This window comes from Chrysochloris asiatica, unplaced genomic scaffold (genome assembly GCF_000296735.1).
Source record: "Chrysochloris asiatica unplaced genomic scaffold, ChrAsi1.0 scaffold00029, whole genome shotgun sequence".
In the NCBI taxonomy this organism is placed as follows: Eukaryota; Metazoa; Chordata; class Mammalia; order Afrosoricida; family Chrysochloridae; genus Chrysochloris; species Chrysochloris asiatica.
Genome location: NW_006408547.1, coordinates 18,713,433 through 18,730,867, shown reverse-complemented (window position 1 = coordinate 18,730,867; position 17,435 = coordinate 18,713,433). Strand labels below are relative to the sequence as shown.

At 43.0% G+C, this 17,435-nt stretch overlaps 1 protein-coding gene across 1 annotated transcript in view; it reads right to left on the bottom strand.

Moving 5' to 3' along the window:
- The window catches only part of CARKD (carbohydrate kinase domain containing), a 59,418-nt gene extending 45,876 nt beyond the window's left edge, over positions 1-13,542 (bottom strand). Inside the window, exons 1-3 of the mRNA XM_006851541.1 lie at positions 13,071-13,542; positions 8,535-8,906; positions 3,215-3,365 (exon numbers count right to left, since the gene is read on the bottom strand). Coding sequence (XP_006851604.1) covers positions 3,215-3,365; positions 8,535-8,906; positions 13,071-13,542 — 995 coding nt within the window. The remainder of the gene's footprint in view (positions 1-3,214; positions 3,366-8,534; positions 8,907-13,070) is intronic.
- Between the last annotated feature and the right edge of the window lie 3,893 nt (positions 13,543-17,435).

Below are 17,435 nucleotides of genomic sequence, written 5' to 3'. Positions count from 1 at the left end.
CAGCCCGATTCGTAACCACTATGCTACCAGAGCTCCTTAATAGGGAAGAAAAAAAAAAAAAATCCCAGAAGACTACAAGTAACCTACTAACAACAACACTACCTACCAATAAAGAACTGGTTGAATAAACTACAGCAAACTTACAACGTTGTTGTTGTTGTTAAGTACCAACTCACTGCAACCCTACATAGGGTTTCTGAAGAGCAGCTGGTGAGCTTGAACCGCTGACCTTGTGGATGAAACCAACTCTGCAGTTCAGTGCCTTAACCCACAGAGGCACACCAGGACTCCTTACAATAAATATCATAAATTCACTTAAAAAGAATAAATCTGTGAGTATATGAATCAACAGGAAAACTATCCAGATTATAGCATTAAGTGAAAGTTCTAAGCATGGACAATCTGGAAGGTTAACAACATGTCAGTGATGTATGATTATTATGTGGAGCACTGTAGGACTTTCACTTTACACGCCTTTATAGTGCATCAAACTTTCATAATAACCAGATTGTTGCAAGGGCCGTCAAGTCGATTCTGACCCATAGCAACCCTGTATAGGGTTTTCAAACAGCAACTGGTGGGTTTGAACCATCAACCTGCGGTTAACAGTCCAGTGCTTATCCTGCAGCACCACACCAGGACTCAAATACTACTTTGATAATGAGAACAAATGCATATCCATTTTTAAACGTTAGTCCATAAAGCTAACAGACATCTTAAGCTAGAGTACTATGTTACTAAAGTTATCTCTAAAAGGAACACTGAGGGCCAATTTTGGCCATATAAATTCCTTTCAAAATGTAAGGTAGGAGGAGTGCATGTGTGAAAGAAAACCCCGGACTCACAACTCTGTTAGGGGAGGAAGGGCATAGCCCCACTGGGTACTTCTGAACATGGGCCAGGATTTCTGGACAAAAGAGATCTCGATGGGTCTCCGCTTCCCCTCAGCACCGGGTAGGCACGAAAGGACCAGTGGCAGTGAGATGGAGACAGGAGTTAGACTCCAGGGAATTGTCCAGGGAAGCCATCTTCTGGTGTCTACGTTTTAGCAGTGCGTTAGGTAAAGTTGTTTGTAGCTGATCCACAAAAAGTGGAAACATGTGTCTTCCATAACTCAAGAGTTCACCCATACTAGACCATTTCAGCTGGCCCTGACCAAGCCAGGCAAAGAAGTACAATAACACACCTAAGAAGAATGAGGTGGAGGGACAGAGACACATCTGGACTATCAGCTGACAGCAGAGTTCAAGACAAACCCTCAATAAAAAGCTTTGAGAGATTTCAAGTCAATACAGAAATAAAAGTTTTAATAAAAAGGGACTTTCAAAGGTCAAGTGGGAGGGTAAAGCGAAACAAAAATCCCGGAGGCAGGAATCATACGCAAAGGGGAATATCATAAAATTGGGAGGACAGAAATAAGTTGGACACAAATTGGGAGAAAATAACAATGGGTGCGAAGTAGCTGATAAGCCCATGCCACCAAGTCGATGCCGACTCATAGGTACCCTAAATGACAGAGAACTGCCCCAGACAGTGTCCTAGGCTGAAATCTTTACAGAAACTGGCAGCCACACCTTTCTCTCACAGAGCCTCTAGCTAGGAACGCTTGGTGTCATTGGTAACTAAGGAAGCATCATGCCAAAAAGAGCAAAGTAGGAACTAAAAGTCATCTCCAGTTTTCTTCTTTCTGAGGGCAGGAAGAAATCGGCCAACACCAAGAACATTCTCTCTCCCCAACTTCCTTTATGTGTTTGACTTAATTACGACAGTTAGAAAGGGAAGCCATTCACCCAAACTACAGTTTTTTACAAAGAGAGAAGCCACTAGCTACATTCGAAAGTAGACTTTCCAAATTAATAAAAGAAAAAGCCTAGTAAAAATAAAGAAACGAAAAATGAGAACACAAAGTGAAATGAAAACTAAATATAATAAATCTTAGAAAGGAGATGAGGTAGACTCTAAATATGAATGGACTCATTTCCTCGATTAAAAAGGGCAGGCACTGTCAGACTGAGAGCACAAAATCGAGGTATACACTGTTGCTATTGTTAAGCGCCATCAAGTTGGTTCTGACTCATAGCGACCCATAGTATAGGGTTTCTGAGGAGCAGCTGGTGGGTTTGAACTGCCAACGCTGCAGTTCAAACTGACCATGCAGTCCAGCGCATTACCCTGCAGCGCCACACCAGGACTCCAGCTATACATTACTTATACTAAATATATCTAAGTGATTGATGTCATTAGTCCATTCCAATTCTTGGTAACCCAGTTTGACAGCGTAGAATTGTTTCATAGAGTTTTCAAGACTGTGTGACCTTTTGGAAGCAGGGGACCAAATTTGTCTTCTAACATGTCTCTGGGTAGATTTGAATCATCAATCTTTCAATTAGTAGTAGTCCAGTGTTTAACGATTTGCAACACTCAGGGCCTCCTTAACGACGTGACAAATGACAATGATCACCAAAGGACAGGCAAAGAGATAGGACACAAATACAAACAGAAACTAAGCAGGCACAAGGGGGCTTCAAAAAGGTCATGGAGGATTTCCATTCTCTCTTAATTCCATTGTCCACGAACTTTTTGAAGCCGCCTCATAAATACCAGTGACAAAAAATGGTACAAATTTTAAATCTTTATGTACAAACAACTTAGTAGCAGAATCTCCGAAACCACAAGATAATGCAAAGTCCTGAAGAACAGATCTGTCAAATGCAATAAAGAATACCGCTAGGAATACCTTTAAATTAATCTAATGAAGACAGTGAGCATTTTCATCCTGATTATAAAAGTAACATGTGTCCATAATATAAAGTCTGATAAACACATAAAAGTATAAAATAAAATTTACAAATAGTTTCAGCACCCCATCACAGACAAAAATCTTAACAATGACCAATTATAATTACAACTTAAGAGTTTTTGTCCTATTTAATCAGAAAATTGACCACTGAAAAACATTGAGTATCATCAGAAATGATTACAGGGGTCAAACTAGAGAGCTAGATAGGCAGGTAGGTACATATATAGAAGCACACATGAATATATATATAGTTGTTAAGTGCCGTCGTGTCAATTCCAACCCATAGCAACTCTGTAGAGGGTTTCCAAGGAGCAGCTGGTGAGCTTGAACCACCGACCTTGTAATTCAAATGACTATCTATATACATAAAAAGATAGATGATAGATAGACAATCCATTTACACTTGTAACTTACTCTTGACAACCTCCAACTATTCCTATTCGTCCATCTTGTCCTTTATGCTTTTTGGTAGTTAGAGGAGGTATAATATTTTTCACCAACTGCAAAGCATTTTCCATATCCTTTACCGAATGTGCTTTATGTAGTGAAAATGCTCTTTCTAAAACTGAAAAACAGGAAAACGAAATTCATTCAGAAAGGTAAATATCTATTGCTATACAGAAAGAAGAGGGACTTTAAGTCAAATAATCCATAAACTGAAAATACTTTCCTAAATTGACTTAGTACGAATACTACAGATTTTTATCCAGTGGTTTCACTATTTTATGTTGGTAACCAAATGATGTTCAGAAACTATAACACAAGACAATGATGTGCTACATACATTAAATTTTAGGAGTCCTGGGAGCACAGTGCTAAAATGCTTGGCTGAAGGGTTGACAATTCAAACCCACTAGAAGCTCCACTGGAGAAAGATGCTTGGCAGTCTTCTGCTTCCATAAAGATTACAGCCTTAGAAACCTAGTGTTGTTGCTGTTAAGTGTCGTACAGTCAGTTCCCACCCATAGCAACCCTGTGTAAGGTTTTCAAGGAGCGACTAGTGAGCTTGAACCGCCGACCTTGTGGTTCAAACCAACTTTTCAGTCCAGCACATTAACCCACAGCGCCACACAAGGATAAGGTATACCTAATCCAACTGGAAGGCACTTAACAATAACAACAGTCTGTCCTATAGGGTCAACCTGAGTTGGAACTGACTGGATGGAACACAACAACATAACAAATTTATTTTTCAAATGCTCAGACCCTTTGGAAAACATGTTAGTCTTTCAGAAAGTTTTATAAGCTAAAAGAGCTGTGTTATTTCATAAACTATACATATTTATCACTTACATTTTAAGCTTCCTTTGAGCTTATTAGGTCTCGTCTATCCCCTGAAATCTGAAAAACGAGTTCCCATTTGTTACCTTCCACTGTCATATTTTAAAGTCTGACAGCTTCATCATGTTGTTCAAATTTAGGTTTTCAAGTTCCGTTTCCAACGTTCAGTTGAATACTAATTAGATAACCTAGAAATGAAATTCTATGGACATCAGGTATTTTAAACTGGATTCAAGTTGGCATGTAAAAATAATTTGGCCATTTAAAATGATCTCTAAACGCTACATTCCGATGGGTCTTTCTTGAAAAACTTCCTATATAAAGCGTTGCTATATTTTGTCTTAATTATAAAACAGCTCCACTGTGAGAGACATGCTAATGGTTCTGTAGAGCCCAACGTATGAACAGATAAAACATATATTCTCTCTAGGATGGGAAGGTCTTGGAAAGTATGAACCAGGTTTTCTTAAACAGGGTAACTGGCTCTATTTCTCCTTCTAATGATCTCAGCCCAAACCCACTGCCATTGGGGCATTTCGACCCCCAGTGACTCTATAGGACAGAGCAGAACTGCCCCATAGGTTTCCCAAAGCTATAAATCTTTACAGAAGCAGACTGTCACATTTTTCTCCAGCAGAATGGGCTGGTGGGCTCGAACCACCAACCTTTTGATTAGCACTTATCCTGCTGTGCCACCAGGGCGTCTAAATATCTCAGCAGCTGAGCAAAATTAGAGATGTGTCAAAAGTTCAACGAACGAGCAACAGCTGACACAGTTTGATATGGTAAAAGTTTAATCTTTCATAGAACTCTCTTAAATTTACTTTTTAAAAAAAAATGTGTTTTTTAATCAATTAAAATTATCCAAATAATTTCCTTTAATGAGTAGATAGAAATACCTTAGCTGATGCTTAGGTCATAAAATGAAAATATAAAATTAATTACTGTCAAAGCAAACCCTTTTCCACCTTCTTTCAAACCAGCACCGAATTGAAACTCGAAATCGAATCACTGTGTAAACCTCAGGCCAAGAAAAAAACACAAGGAGGTTTGCTCAGCAATAAATACAGCTGGCTAATTCCTCAGCTCCATGGCCTTTGATTGTAACCGACAGTCTGCTCCCAGAGAAATAAGTAAATAGCTTTCATCTGCAGAACTACTTCCCATCTGATCTGGAGCTAGGCCAAGAGGCAGAACAGTGCACCACTTAGTTAACAAAGCAACCCTGTATGTACTAACTCTTTCCTTCCCCTCACCATTTATCCAACTTCCCGTCTTCTTGTCCCACACTTTGACTCCCAAGATCACACACTATCTTTTCACTATGGGCCTTTAAACACATTAGACACCACTATTTTTTGAACAGTGTGATTGCGAAACACTTTTTCCCTGGAGCTATCTTTGATGAGCTGTAGGAAAGGAATGAGCATTGCTAAAATTAGACTGAACTCCCACATCACTGGACCCTGAGGAAGATTCTAAACTGTTAGGAAAGTGCTTAACATGTATTTGTTACAAACCTTTATACAGCTAGCGTAATAACAACATGATTGATCAATAGGAAAAAAAACATTAGAGAATATTCACTCCTTCAAATTCCTCACAAGAAATACACACAAAGTTGCTTTTCAAAGTTTTGTTGTTAAGTGCTGTTGAATGGTTTTGACTCAGAGCAACTCTGTATAGGGTTTCTGAGGGACTGGTGGGTTGGAACCACTGACTTGAGGTGAGCAGCCCAGTGCTTCTCCTACAGCGCCACACCAGGACCCCTTTTTAAGGTAAAGAACTTTAATACAGAATCCAAACTTACCAGTCATTCCAAGGTTGTTGTGGTTTCCTTAAAATGTATTTTTTTAATCATGCCTTTTCACTACATACTAAATTCTCAGCTACATCTAAAATATTCCTAAAACCATGTTAAGGAACTGTAAATACAGAATCCCAACTTACCAGTCATTCGAAGGTTGTTGTGGCTTCCTTATAATGTATTTTTTCAATCATGCCTTTTCACTACATACTAAATTCTCAGCTACAACTGAAATATTCCTAAGATCAAATTGATTCCTCTTTGATATAAATACACAGGCTGGAAACACCTACTTTCAAAGAGTTTTACTATTTCCACACCAGAGGTTTTCATCAACTTTTCCGGAACTGGCTGACTTATTATATCATATTAGTTAAGAATTCATTATAAGGAGACACTCTAGAGAAATGAAAGTCATTATTACTGTTTGTCAGTAAGATACAGGAATAGAAAAGGCTTCAAAGGGTGTATGTCCTAAGAGGTATGTTTAATTTCCCTAATCCTTCTGTCTAAAAACAAGAATTTTACCAGATAGAAAAGCAAGGATAAATGTGTCAAGTTACTATTATAATTGACCCCAATATGCAGTAATTTAAACCTTTTGCCCTAAACCAGAATTCAAGATGGAATTAGAATTATAGACCCTGTATTAGTTATAAGGGTAAGTACTTTATTAAAGTTTCTACAACCAAAAAGAAAAAAGAAAAAAAAAAAAAGGCCCACACTACAGTAAAAACTTGGCCAAGTAAAAAAGTTCTATAAACAAGTATAAATGATTTATAAAATCCTATGTACCAGAGTTTTCACAAACCTTCTTCTTTCTTTAAGCCATGATGATGTTTGCAGAGATCACAGTAAAAGTAACCTAGTATTTCCTTCCTGAATTTCTATACAAGTTATAAAACGTGACCAGTGACCTCAAGAAGCCCTTTACTTTATAGTCTCAGAGTGGGACAAACAGAGCTTGGTTCCCAACCAAGAGGCTGACAGTCAGCGTCTACAGATGTGCCTCGAAAGGAAGGCTTGGCAATCTAGTTCCGAAAGATCACTGAAAACTCTCAGATACACTTGGGGCTGCCATGGGCCTCAATTAACTCAACAGCAACTGGTCTGGTTGTGTTGTTTTGTATTGTCTGATCACTAAGGAATAAAAATGAGAGGAAGATAAATAAGTATCATAAATTAACAAAACAGAAGTATTATGAACCCCATTATAAAAGTGCCTCCAAGTAGGTTAAATTACAGTTTTCAAATAATACACTTGTCTTTATTAAAACATATAGGTAAAGATCAGAATTTCTTCTGTGTTGAGAGCTGGGAAGTGTTCTATGAACCGCAGAACACACACTTCCCACTCAAGTTATAACAATTGAAAATGTCCCTAGACCTTGCCAAATGTCCCCTTGATGGACAAAATCAGCCCCAGTTTAAGAATTGCTGGTACATGAATGTAGTTTTAGCATCTTTAAATAGAACAATACTTCAAATTATGTCATATTTAAAGTCACATCAAATATATATTGTGGCTCAAATGTAAAATCACATTACTGTTGTAACCAAGCGTTGTTCAGTTGGTTTTGACTCAGAGCGACCCTGTATAGGGTTTCCAAAGCTATATATCTTTGCGGGAGCAGAAAGCCTCATCTTCCTCCCACAGAACTGGTGGGCTCAAAGTGCTGACCTTATGGTTCACAGTCCAGTGCTTATCCTACAAAGTCACCATGCTCTAAAATCACATTGGAATAAAACAATTTAGCTAGACCTCAAGATACGGCTATTAAAAATTAACATTTTATGCCAATCTAATGGCCTGAGGAAAATGATTGTTAAATTAGTAGCAGTGTTTGATAAACCCTAAGAAGAGGAAGTAAATCTGTACATCTTTTAGAAAGCGTCCTTCCCCCAATTACTTAAGATTCACACTTTATAAACACCAACATTTTACATTTCAGGCTGGTGTGGGTGGCACTGTGGGTTAATGCACCAGACTGCAAAACTGTTTGAACTGCAAGGTCGGCAGTTCAGGCTCACCAGCCACTCCTTGGAAACCCTATACAGGGTCACTATGGGTCGGAACCGACTCTAGGGCACTTAACAACAACAACAACAACAAGCCTTTTAAAAAAGCAACAGCACTACAGACATGTTGTTGTTGTTAAGTGCCGTCAAGCCACCTTGTTTCCGAGGAGCGGCTGGTGAGCTTGAGCTGCCGACCTTACAGTTTAAAGCAACCTTGCAGTCCAGTGCGTATCCTACAGCACAATACTTCATCTTTCTATCAAAAACAGCAAGTATCTTGAATCAAAAGAAACCCTGGTGACAACGTAGTTTAGCTACTGGGCTGCTAACCGAAAGGTCACCGGTTTAGCCCCACCAGCCACTCTAAGGAAGAAAGATGTGGCTCTGTTTCTGTAAAGATGCCCACATCGGAACCCTATGGGGCAGTTGGGTCTATCCTGTATGGGCTCTATGAGTCTAAAGCGAACTGATAGCAATGGGTTGGTTTTTTTTTTTCTGATTTTTTAAAAAATCATGTACAAATACTGATCTACCTGTTTGTACTTTGCCTCACAGCCAGAAAAGAACCCACCTATCACAAAAAGGAGGTGACACTCAACCAAGCTATGGTGTGTCAAAATGCAATACCTAGTGGAGGAGAAAGCGCAGCTCTCATAGCATTAAAACTAAGATCATCTCCATACGCCCGGTGGTGTGTCCGCTGCGGTGGACTTGGGGGCCTGGCCTGGGCCCTCTGTGAGACAGCTGAAGAAATCCCAGCCAGCACTTGCCCCAACATCTGCAACATCTGGAGCTCTCTGGCTCGCTCTGTTTCACGGTGCTTGTCCTCCATTTTCAGCCTCTGCTCTTCGTATCTGAAAAATTTCTCTTCTGCAGCCACACTTTGCTGTAAAAGCTTGCCAATCATCTTGTCCAGAGGTATCCCGGTATGCCGCTTTTTGAATCTTTTTGGTTGCGAAAGATGATTTGTACTAGTCTGAGCACCAATATGCTTAAAGCCTACAATTTTTAAAGAAAACAATGATTTTTGTTGTTACTCAATTTAGGACAACTGCACATTTTGTCATTCTTCATTTACTTCAATATATACTTTATTAGAAAGGTAAGATAGCAAACAAGGCTCTTGGATCATAAATATATTATGGAAGCATTTGAACCACCCTGGCAGACAAATCTATACTGCAGTTAATCATTTTTCAAAAATGCTTAAGTCCCATTTACCATAAACCAAAAATATATATATGTCCTGATTATATAAAAACTCCACATATTCACAGTAATCTATATATACAGAAAGCAAATATGGGAGTGTTGGTGGTGGTGTTCTGTGCCGTGGAGTCAGTTCTGATTCATAGTGACCCTGTACAGGGTTTCCGAGGCTGTAAATCTTTCCGGGAGCAGAAAGCCTCATCTTTCTCCTGCAGAATGGCTGGTAGTTTCGAACTGCTGACCCTGAGGTTAGCAGCCCGATTCATAACCACTACACTACTAGAGATCCTTACTGTTTTTAATTATTACTTTATCTTTTTGGAGCTGAAAATATGTAAATGCCACAGCATTCTCAGCAGCTTGATCACAGTATGTAAAACTCATCTCTTCTTCCTCTCTCCTGTGGCACTGCTTTTATTGTTAAGTGCTATAGAGTCGGTTCTGACTCATAGCGACTCTGTAGGGGTTTCAAAGAACGGCTGGTGGGTTTGAACCATCAACCTTGCTGCTCAAACTGATCTTGCAGTCCAGCGCATTATCCTGCAGCGACACACCTGGACTCTGGTACTACGGCGGTTCAAATTCACCAGCAGATCCTCGGAAACCCTATACAGGGTCACTATGAGTCAGAACTGACTCAAAGGCAGTAAACAACAAAAACACTTTGTTTAGACTTTATCAGTCTTCCCGGTTTATGAGCTGTGATGTTACCGTGAGGAGCAAGCCTCAGAGTCCTACAGCCTTCTCACTAAACTGAATAACTGAAGATTGACATATGAAAAATTGCCTTTCAGACATGGGTCAATTTTTAAATTACATTAAAAGCATAATTGAATTTGATAATAGCTAGTAAGAACAGCTACTAAATGGTTAATTAGTAAATAAGGAATTCTCAGACTTTCAAATACACACACACAAAAATCATGTGATAGGGATAAAATGGAGTTTTCGCCTCCGAACTGATAAATACATAATTATACTTTGCTTGTACAGAATGGAACGTCTCTCCCAGATAATGGCTACAAGGCAGGATTCATGTCTTTTCCATGTTTCATCCCCCTTACTCTCCAATGCCTCAAACTGATTACACAGAATATAACACCCAATAAATGTTTGCTGAATTAAAGACATCTTCATTGACTCCTTATTAATAACCAGTTTAGCCTTTTAATAAAGAAACTAAGTAAAAACCTCCCCTAAAAGCCGAGACTGTAAATTCCAATAAGCCAAGTCCCCCTCATCCAAAAAAAAAAGCTAAAGAGGATAGAGAGAAACACTGTAAACTGATGATATATAGCGGGGATAATAATCAATGTAATGAAACAAGCTATATGAATGGTTGAATGTGAAGCTGATGATGTGCCCTGTAAACTTTCACTCAATGCAAAATAAAAACATTTAATTAAAAAAAAAAAAAAAAAGAAACTAAGGCACTAAGGCACTCCAGTAGCATAGTGGTTACGAGTCAGACTGCTAATCTCAAGGTCAGCAGTTCGAAACTACCAGCAGTTCCATAGGTGAAAGATGAGAGGCTTTCTGCTCCTATAAAGATTTACTGCCTTGAAAACCCTGTACTATGAGTTGGAACCGACTCCACGGTATATAACCACCACCACCAAGGCCCAAAAAGAAATAGCTGTGAAAATGCCACCCAAAAGACACTATTTTACCAAAATGCTAACGTGCTTAGGCGAAAGAAATCACTTTTCAACTAAATAAGCATTCACTTCACCAACCAAAAGAAAAATCAAATCCTTCACAAATGCCCTCTGTTCGTTGGTGATGTTGTTAAGTGCTGTTGAGTCGTTTCCGACTCACAGTGATCTGCATAGGGGTTTCCAAGGAGCAACAGGTGGGTTTGAACCACAGACCTTATATCCTGGTTCAGTTATCACTATTGAGAAGTACATGTTCACGTGTTAACTGGAATTCTGTGAATGTTAAGTATAAATTCAAAGTGTTCACTACCATTAGGACGTCCCATTCGCATGAGACAAGCAACTTCTATTAATAAAGGATCAAATGAAAGAGAATGACATTTCTCTACAAATTAAAAAAAAATAAGTTCTAGTGGTGCAAGAGTTAAGTGCTGAGTAGCTAACAATAAGGTCTGTGGTTGGACGCCACCCCAAGGAAAAATACCTGGAGGATCCTCCTATAAAAAGTGTTGTTGTTAGATGTAGTCAGTTTCAACTCACAGCAACCCTATAAACAAGGGGTGGGAAACATTTCTGCCAAGGACCATTTAGGTATTTATAACATCATCTGTGGGCCATATGAAATGATCAGCTTAAAAATTAGCCTGCTATATTTGGACAAACATTTAATTAACAGACTCCTAATGCGATGGCCAGAGTCCTGGTGTGGTGCTGTGAGTTAATGTGCCAGACTGCAAAGCCGTTCGAACTGCAAGGTCGGCAGTCCAAGCTCACCAGCTGCTCCTTGGAAACCCTGTACAGGGTTGCGATGGGTCGGAATCGACTCTACGGCACTTAACAACAACAATGTGATGGCCAGGACCTCTGGTAGCATAGTGGTTACAAGTCGGGCTGCTAATCTTAAGGTCAGCAGTTTTAACTGCCAAGCCTTGTGGTTAACAGTCCAGCGCTTATCTTACAGCTACTATAAAGACCCAGCCTAGAAAACCATATGCAGCAGTCCTACTCTCTCACATGGGGTCACTGTGAGTAGAAATCTGCTGGCCGGCACCTAAGCAGCAACACTTGAGTAAACCCAAAGTTTCAGCCGGCTTTCCTGATTATGCACCATTGGGACTTACTCACAGATGTATCTAAATATAAACAGCAACGTTCTAAAGAATAAAAAGGGCTTGACAAAAGGCAACTTCAAACTGATCCCATTAAGGAATTTTGCCTTTATGACAGTTCCGAGTCTGGAAAAACAGGTTAAGTTTGTCGGGTTTCTGTTTGTTTTGAAAGAAGTCTGGCTGAGGAATAGGAGAGAATTACAGGGATTTCTTTAGACTGGGCTGTTTGCTAGAATTAAGTGTCAGTTACAGCACTGTTGGCATCCGGAGTTCTCTGAGCCAAAGGTGCTTTTAATCAGTGCAAAATTATCACTAATTTAGCATGTCACAGTAACCTTTAAGCGAATGGAGACACTCTATGGTACCCCTGGGAATGCATGACCTAGAACTCTATTTGTTAAAAGCTTAGCAAGTTCATCTTATAAAATGTACTTAAAAGTTTTATTATAATAAAACCTCAAACAAGCTAAAAAAAAAAAAAAAACCTGTGCCAACGAATCATAAATTGTGTGAATTTTAGTCAAAAAGTTGGGGAGGGGGGATATCTAAGGAGCTATTTTGGTAGTATAGTGGGTTTAAGAGCTGGGCTAACCCAAGTTCAGCAGTTTGAGTCTACCAGCCAGTGAGTCGGCATTGTGTTTCTATAAAGATTTGCAGCCTCAGAAACCCTATACAGGGTCGCTATGAGTCGGAACAGACTCCCTTGGCCCATAACTACCAGCACCACCAAAATAAAGTGATGCTCAGAAGTCCTCTGCTTGGTAGTCAGCTGTAGAAATCAGGAAGAAATCCTTCAACACATTTGGAACAAGTGTTGGGCAAAACCAAGAGGCCAGAAATTCCTACCAAGTATTCCCTAGCCATGTGTATAAGGTAAAATCTTCCAAATAATTACTACAATAAAACTTTTCTCCTTTTCCATGAGAGTGCATTTTACCATTTCTGTCACTTATTGGCTGTGAAATCTGGGATAAATAACTATTTTCTCAGTGCTTCCAGTTAACTTCTATGCAAAGGTCGGTAAGAGCAATCTCCTTACTTTTTGTGAGAAATGAGACAGCCGAGGCCAGGGAAGAAGAGTGTGAACTACCTGGTTAACGCTCTGGTCACAAGAATCTCTTGGGATAACTCTCCACAAGGGGACACACGCACACAACACACCACACAAACACACAGGCTGCACTTACCGTTGCCAGGCGGCAAGGGGATGGCGAAGGGGGCACACTCAACCTTGATGGGATGCTCAGCAAAAGAGGAGCCTTCGCCTGTCAAGTCCTTCTCAGCTATCTGATCCCGGCCGACCGCGTCCCCCGTTGTGGGGCCTCCCCGGTGGGCCGCGGGACCGCCAGGGACAGCCCGGGCGCCCAGGATACGGTCCATCTCATCGAAGAATTTGCAGGCCTTGCGCGTAGGCCCGCCCTTGGGGAGACCTTCCTTTGCCTGGTAATACTGGCGCTTCAAGCCCTTGATGCGGATGCGGCACTGTTCCGGGGTCCGGTCAAAGCCCACCTGGGCGAGCCTGCACGCCACGTCCCGGTACACATGGCTGTTCCGAAAGTTCCCGTCCAAAGCCGACTGCACATCCGCTTCGCCCCAGATGCCGAGCAGAGCTCGTGTCTCCAAGTCAGACCACAGGAAGCCCCGGGTGTTGGCGATCATCGTGCCCAGGCCAGGTAGGGACGTGGAAGGGGGCCACGAACCCGGCAAAAGCAGCAGGGAAAGGAAGAGCCTGACCGAACGCAGACCCTTCGCCGGGTAGCCTGGGCGAGTGAGGGCAGCTCCGTATCAACAGCGCCAGGAGCCGTAGGGCGCACACCCCGCTGCGCTTTACATGTCTCCAGTAAACTACGGGGCTCGGGACGCGAGGCAGCCGCCCCTCCGGCTGCTCCGCCGGCCGCAGAAACAAAGTTTAAAAGGGACTGTATAGCAGCGCTCCGCAGCCCCATTCACATGCACACGTACAGTGAAGCCAGAGAGCCCTGACAGTCTCCAGGCCCCGGCGCTGCGTTCTACAGCCCAGCGTACCCCGGCAGCTGCCGTGGCAGCTCGGTCACTCGCAAGGGCTCTGTCGCTCCGATCACAAGCTTCGGCGGTCAGACAAGCGCCTGCCCGAGCCTCACTCACCGCGCAGGCGGCGGCAATTACGGCCTTGGTTTCCCCAGGAGCGCACACCCGCTCCTCTGCCACGCGCCCCGTGCCACTAATGCACTTCTCGGCTCGTGTCCCGCTCTGCCCCCGCGACTTTCCTCGACCCTTTCCAGTGCGCCCAGCTACTCTACCCTGCCGTCTCCCTCCGCCCTTCGGTGCCACTCACGCACAGACGTCCCCGCCTCTGCTCGGGTGACAGGCGGAAGCGCCGCCTCCCCAGCCTTGCAGGGCTGCACCATATTCCAGAATGTCCGGCAGCCGGCCCCAGCCACCGTGCTGCGACCGGTCCGCCACCCATTCTGCCCTCTGCAAAATCACGCACAGACTAGGTAGAGCACAGATGGGGGTTCCTGGCTCTCCTCCAGCCGCGCTCCCAACTCGCCACCCCTAGTCCACTCTTAATGGCGCCACACGGATCAGGACTCGGTCTGGGAACCTCGGAGGTGCGCCCACCAGAGGATTCCTGGCTCTCACACGCAGGCAGCTCTTTTGCAGATGTCTCATGCACAGAAAAGGGACCCAGGCCTCCCGCCTCCCTCCTGCCGCAGACATACGCCTCGGTATACCTGCGCGTAGGGGCAGCAAGTGGAGAGCCAGCGCAGACACGAGCAGCGCAGCAATGGCCCCGCGGGTGGCCAACGTCCAGGCTCCTACCCAAGTGATCATCCCCGGAAGAGAGCGTTGCCTCTCTTCAGCCAGGGTCCGATTCCCTTTCCTCGACAAGGCCTATTTCGATCTTACCTAGCCTGCAGGCCGGGAACCCCAGGGCAACGCGTGCTGCTAAAGCGCCCAGGCGTTGAAGCACAACCATTGGTCGTTCCTTCCGGGTTATCTACAGGCCGAGCGCTGCAGCAGCCAGCAGAAAACTCACTTCCAACTCAAAGTGGGTGTGGCTCCAGTTATCCCCAACCCCTAACCAGCTCTCCACCAATCCCCACTGGGTATCTCAATGATTGACAGGCATGACGCCAAACTCCAGCCCCCAGCTCTGGCCTGCTGTGGTTAGGTGTAAAGCAGGTCATAGAATCAAGGGGATTCTTAATAGTTCGGGGCCTGATATACTTTATCGTTACATTTTTGTTTATGGGACGTTACAGAATATGAATTAGGTAAAGCTGCCCTATTGGCAAGCAGGTTGCTGTATAAACAATTCAGAGTCGACACCATAAAGCAATAGTTACGCCGTGGACCCTGTACAGGGCCACTGTGAGTCGGAACCGATTCCACCGCACAAAACCACCACCACCACGCCGTGGACTATTTTTGTGTTGACCAAAAATATTATGTTGGGTGGAGATTTACATTTCCGTCCCAGACCACTCCCCTGAAGTACAGACTGGTTTAAAAAAACAAAAAACCATTGTCCTGCAGTTGATTTGAATTATCCAACTGTTTAGTCACCTGTACGTGAATGTCTAATAAACAAAAATCAAACCCGTTACTGCAGATTCCATTCTGACTCATCGCAACCCCGTGTGTTCCAGGGTAGATCTGCTCCACAAGGTCTGGTGAGGCAATGGTTAAAGCACTTGACTGTTAACTGTAAGGTCAGCTGTTTGAACCTATCACCTGAGAGAGAAAGATGTGGCGGTGGCTTTCGCAAGGATCCACGGTTCTACCGTGTCCTGTAGTGTCCCTAAGGACCAAGTCAGTTTCATATTTTGAGGAAGCAGATTCACAGACCTTTCTTCCAAAGCATGACGAAGTGAGTTTGAACAACCAACATGTAGGTTAGTAGTTGTGTTGTTGTTGAGTGCCGACCCATAGCAACCCTGTAAAAGGTTTCCAAGGAGCAGCTTGTGAGTTTGTGCCTCGGACCATGCTGTCTAGTTCTTCATCCCTCAGTGCCAAAAAGGTGGAGGTTCGAACCCACCAGGGCTCACTGGGAGCAAAAGGCGTTTGCAACGGCCACACAGAACTCACAGACATATTCATCACTGTGGGCTTATTAGGGAAGTGAACAGGGCACAATTCAGGGTCAAAATCAACTCAAAAGCAGCTCTCCCATCAGGAATGCCTCATCTCTGCCATACTGCAAGCAGGTCTCACTCTTATCTGTGGCCCCTCAGCCTCTGTCCTGCTCAGACAAGTGTTCCAAAGCTCCTTCAGCTTGTCTGTAAATACCCGAAGGGTATATTCTGCAAGCCAGCCTCCTGCCTTAGGCACTCAGCTTGGTCTGGTCGATGGACCGGCAAGCCCACAGCTGCTCTGGCTCTCCATGCTACCCACTTTGCTGTAGGGATCTCACACTCTACTCATGGCTCTGCCTTCCTGATGGTCCTGGAAGTGTGTGTTTTTGCTTCTGCAATGGCTCCTTTTACACTTAGCGGGATGGCAACGCTAACCAGTCCTGGTATGAGAGTCCTCCGTGGTCCCAACCAACCATTTGGTGGAAGTTAAGACTTTTTGGATAGAAAAGTCATTTCAGATCAATTCACGGTACCACAGAGTAAGAGACCTATTGGAGACATATTGTCACGGTGCCATCCCTGCCTGTGTATGACACTGATTGCTAACTTACCAGGTAGATCTGAGCTTGGCTAGTCCACTTAGCTTTGTTCTTAGTATGAAGACCCAGCATCCCATGATTCAGAAACCATGTCAGGTTGTAGAATTGAAATTTATTTTGAGATTCAAACCTTACCACATTATATGCAAGCAAAATTCAAACCGAAATAATATTAGCTATTTGTTCACAAAAATAAGAATATATTCATTACCACTTATAAATGCAAGGTCAGTTTGAACCACAAGGTTGGCAGTTCAAGCTCACCAGCTGCTCTTCGGAAACCTTTTACAGTCGCTGTGAGTCAAAACTGACTCAAAGGCACTTTACAATAACAAACGAGTCAGAACCTCCTGGAAGGCACTTAACACAACAACAATCACAAATCAAAGCAAAATCAACTCACTTCTTTTGATCCCCTGGGATAAACAGCTGCTATTCAGGTCTATGATAGAATTTTATTTGCAAAGCCTTCTCTTATTAATTCTCTAGACTTCCTCCCAGTTATGTTCTCATACACCAGCACAGAACCACATCCACAAAGTCCACTGGCCTAACTTACTCGTTTCAGAACGCCCAGACCCCTCAGATGGTAGCCACTCTCCGGTCAGCCTGCTTACATTCTCTGAGGTGACCAGAATACTATTTTTTCTTAGTAATTCCCCAAAGCCAACATGGGACGTATTCTCTCTCGCCCATGGCCACTATAAGTTTCTAAAATCCCTTTCTGGTCCTGTTTTTGGTAAGAGATCCCATAGCTTGTTCATTGAAGAGAACTGCCGGGGTCTGGCCCCGACATAGTTGTCACGTGTGTTTGGTTCACGAGGAGGGGAGATCCAGCGGCGATAGGGATAGCGAAAGAATACACAGACAAACAGAAGAAGGGAGACAATGAGGC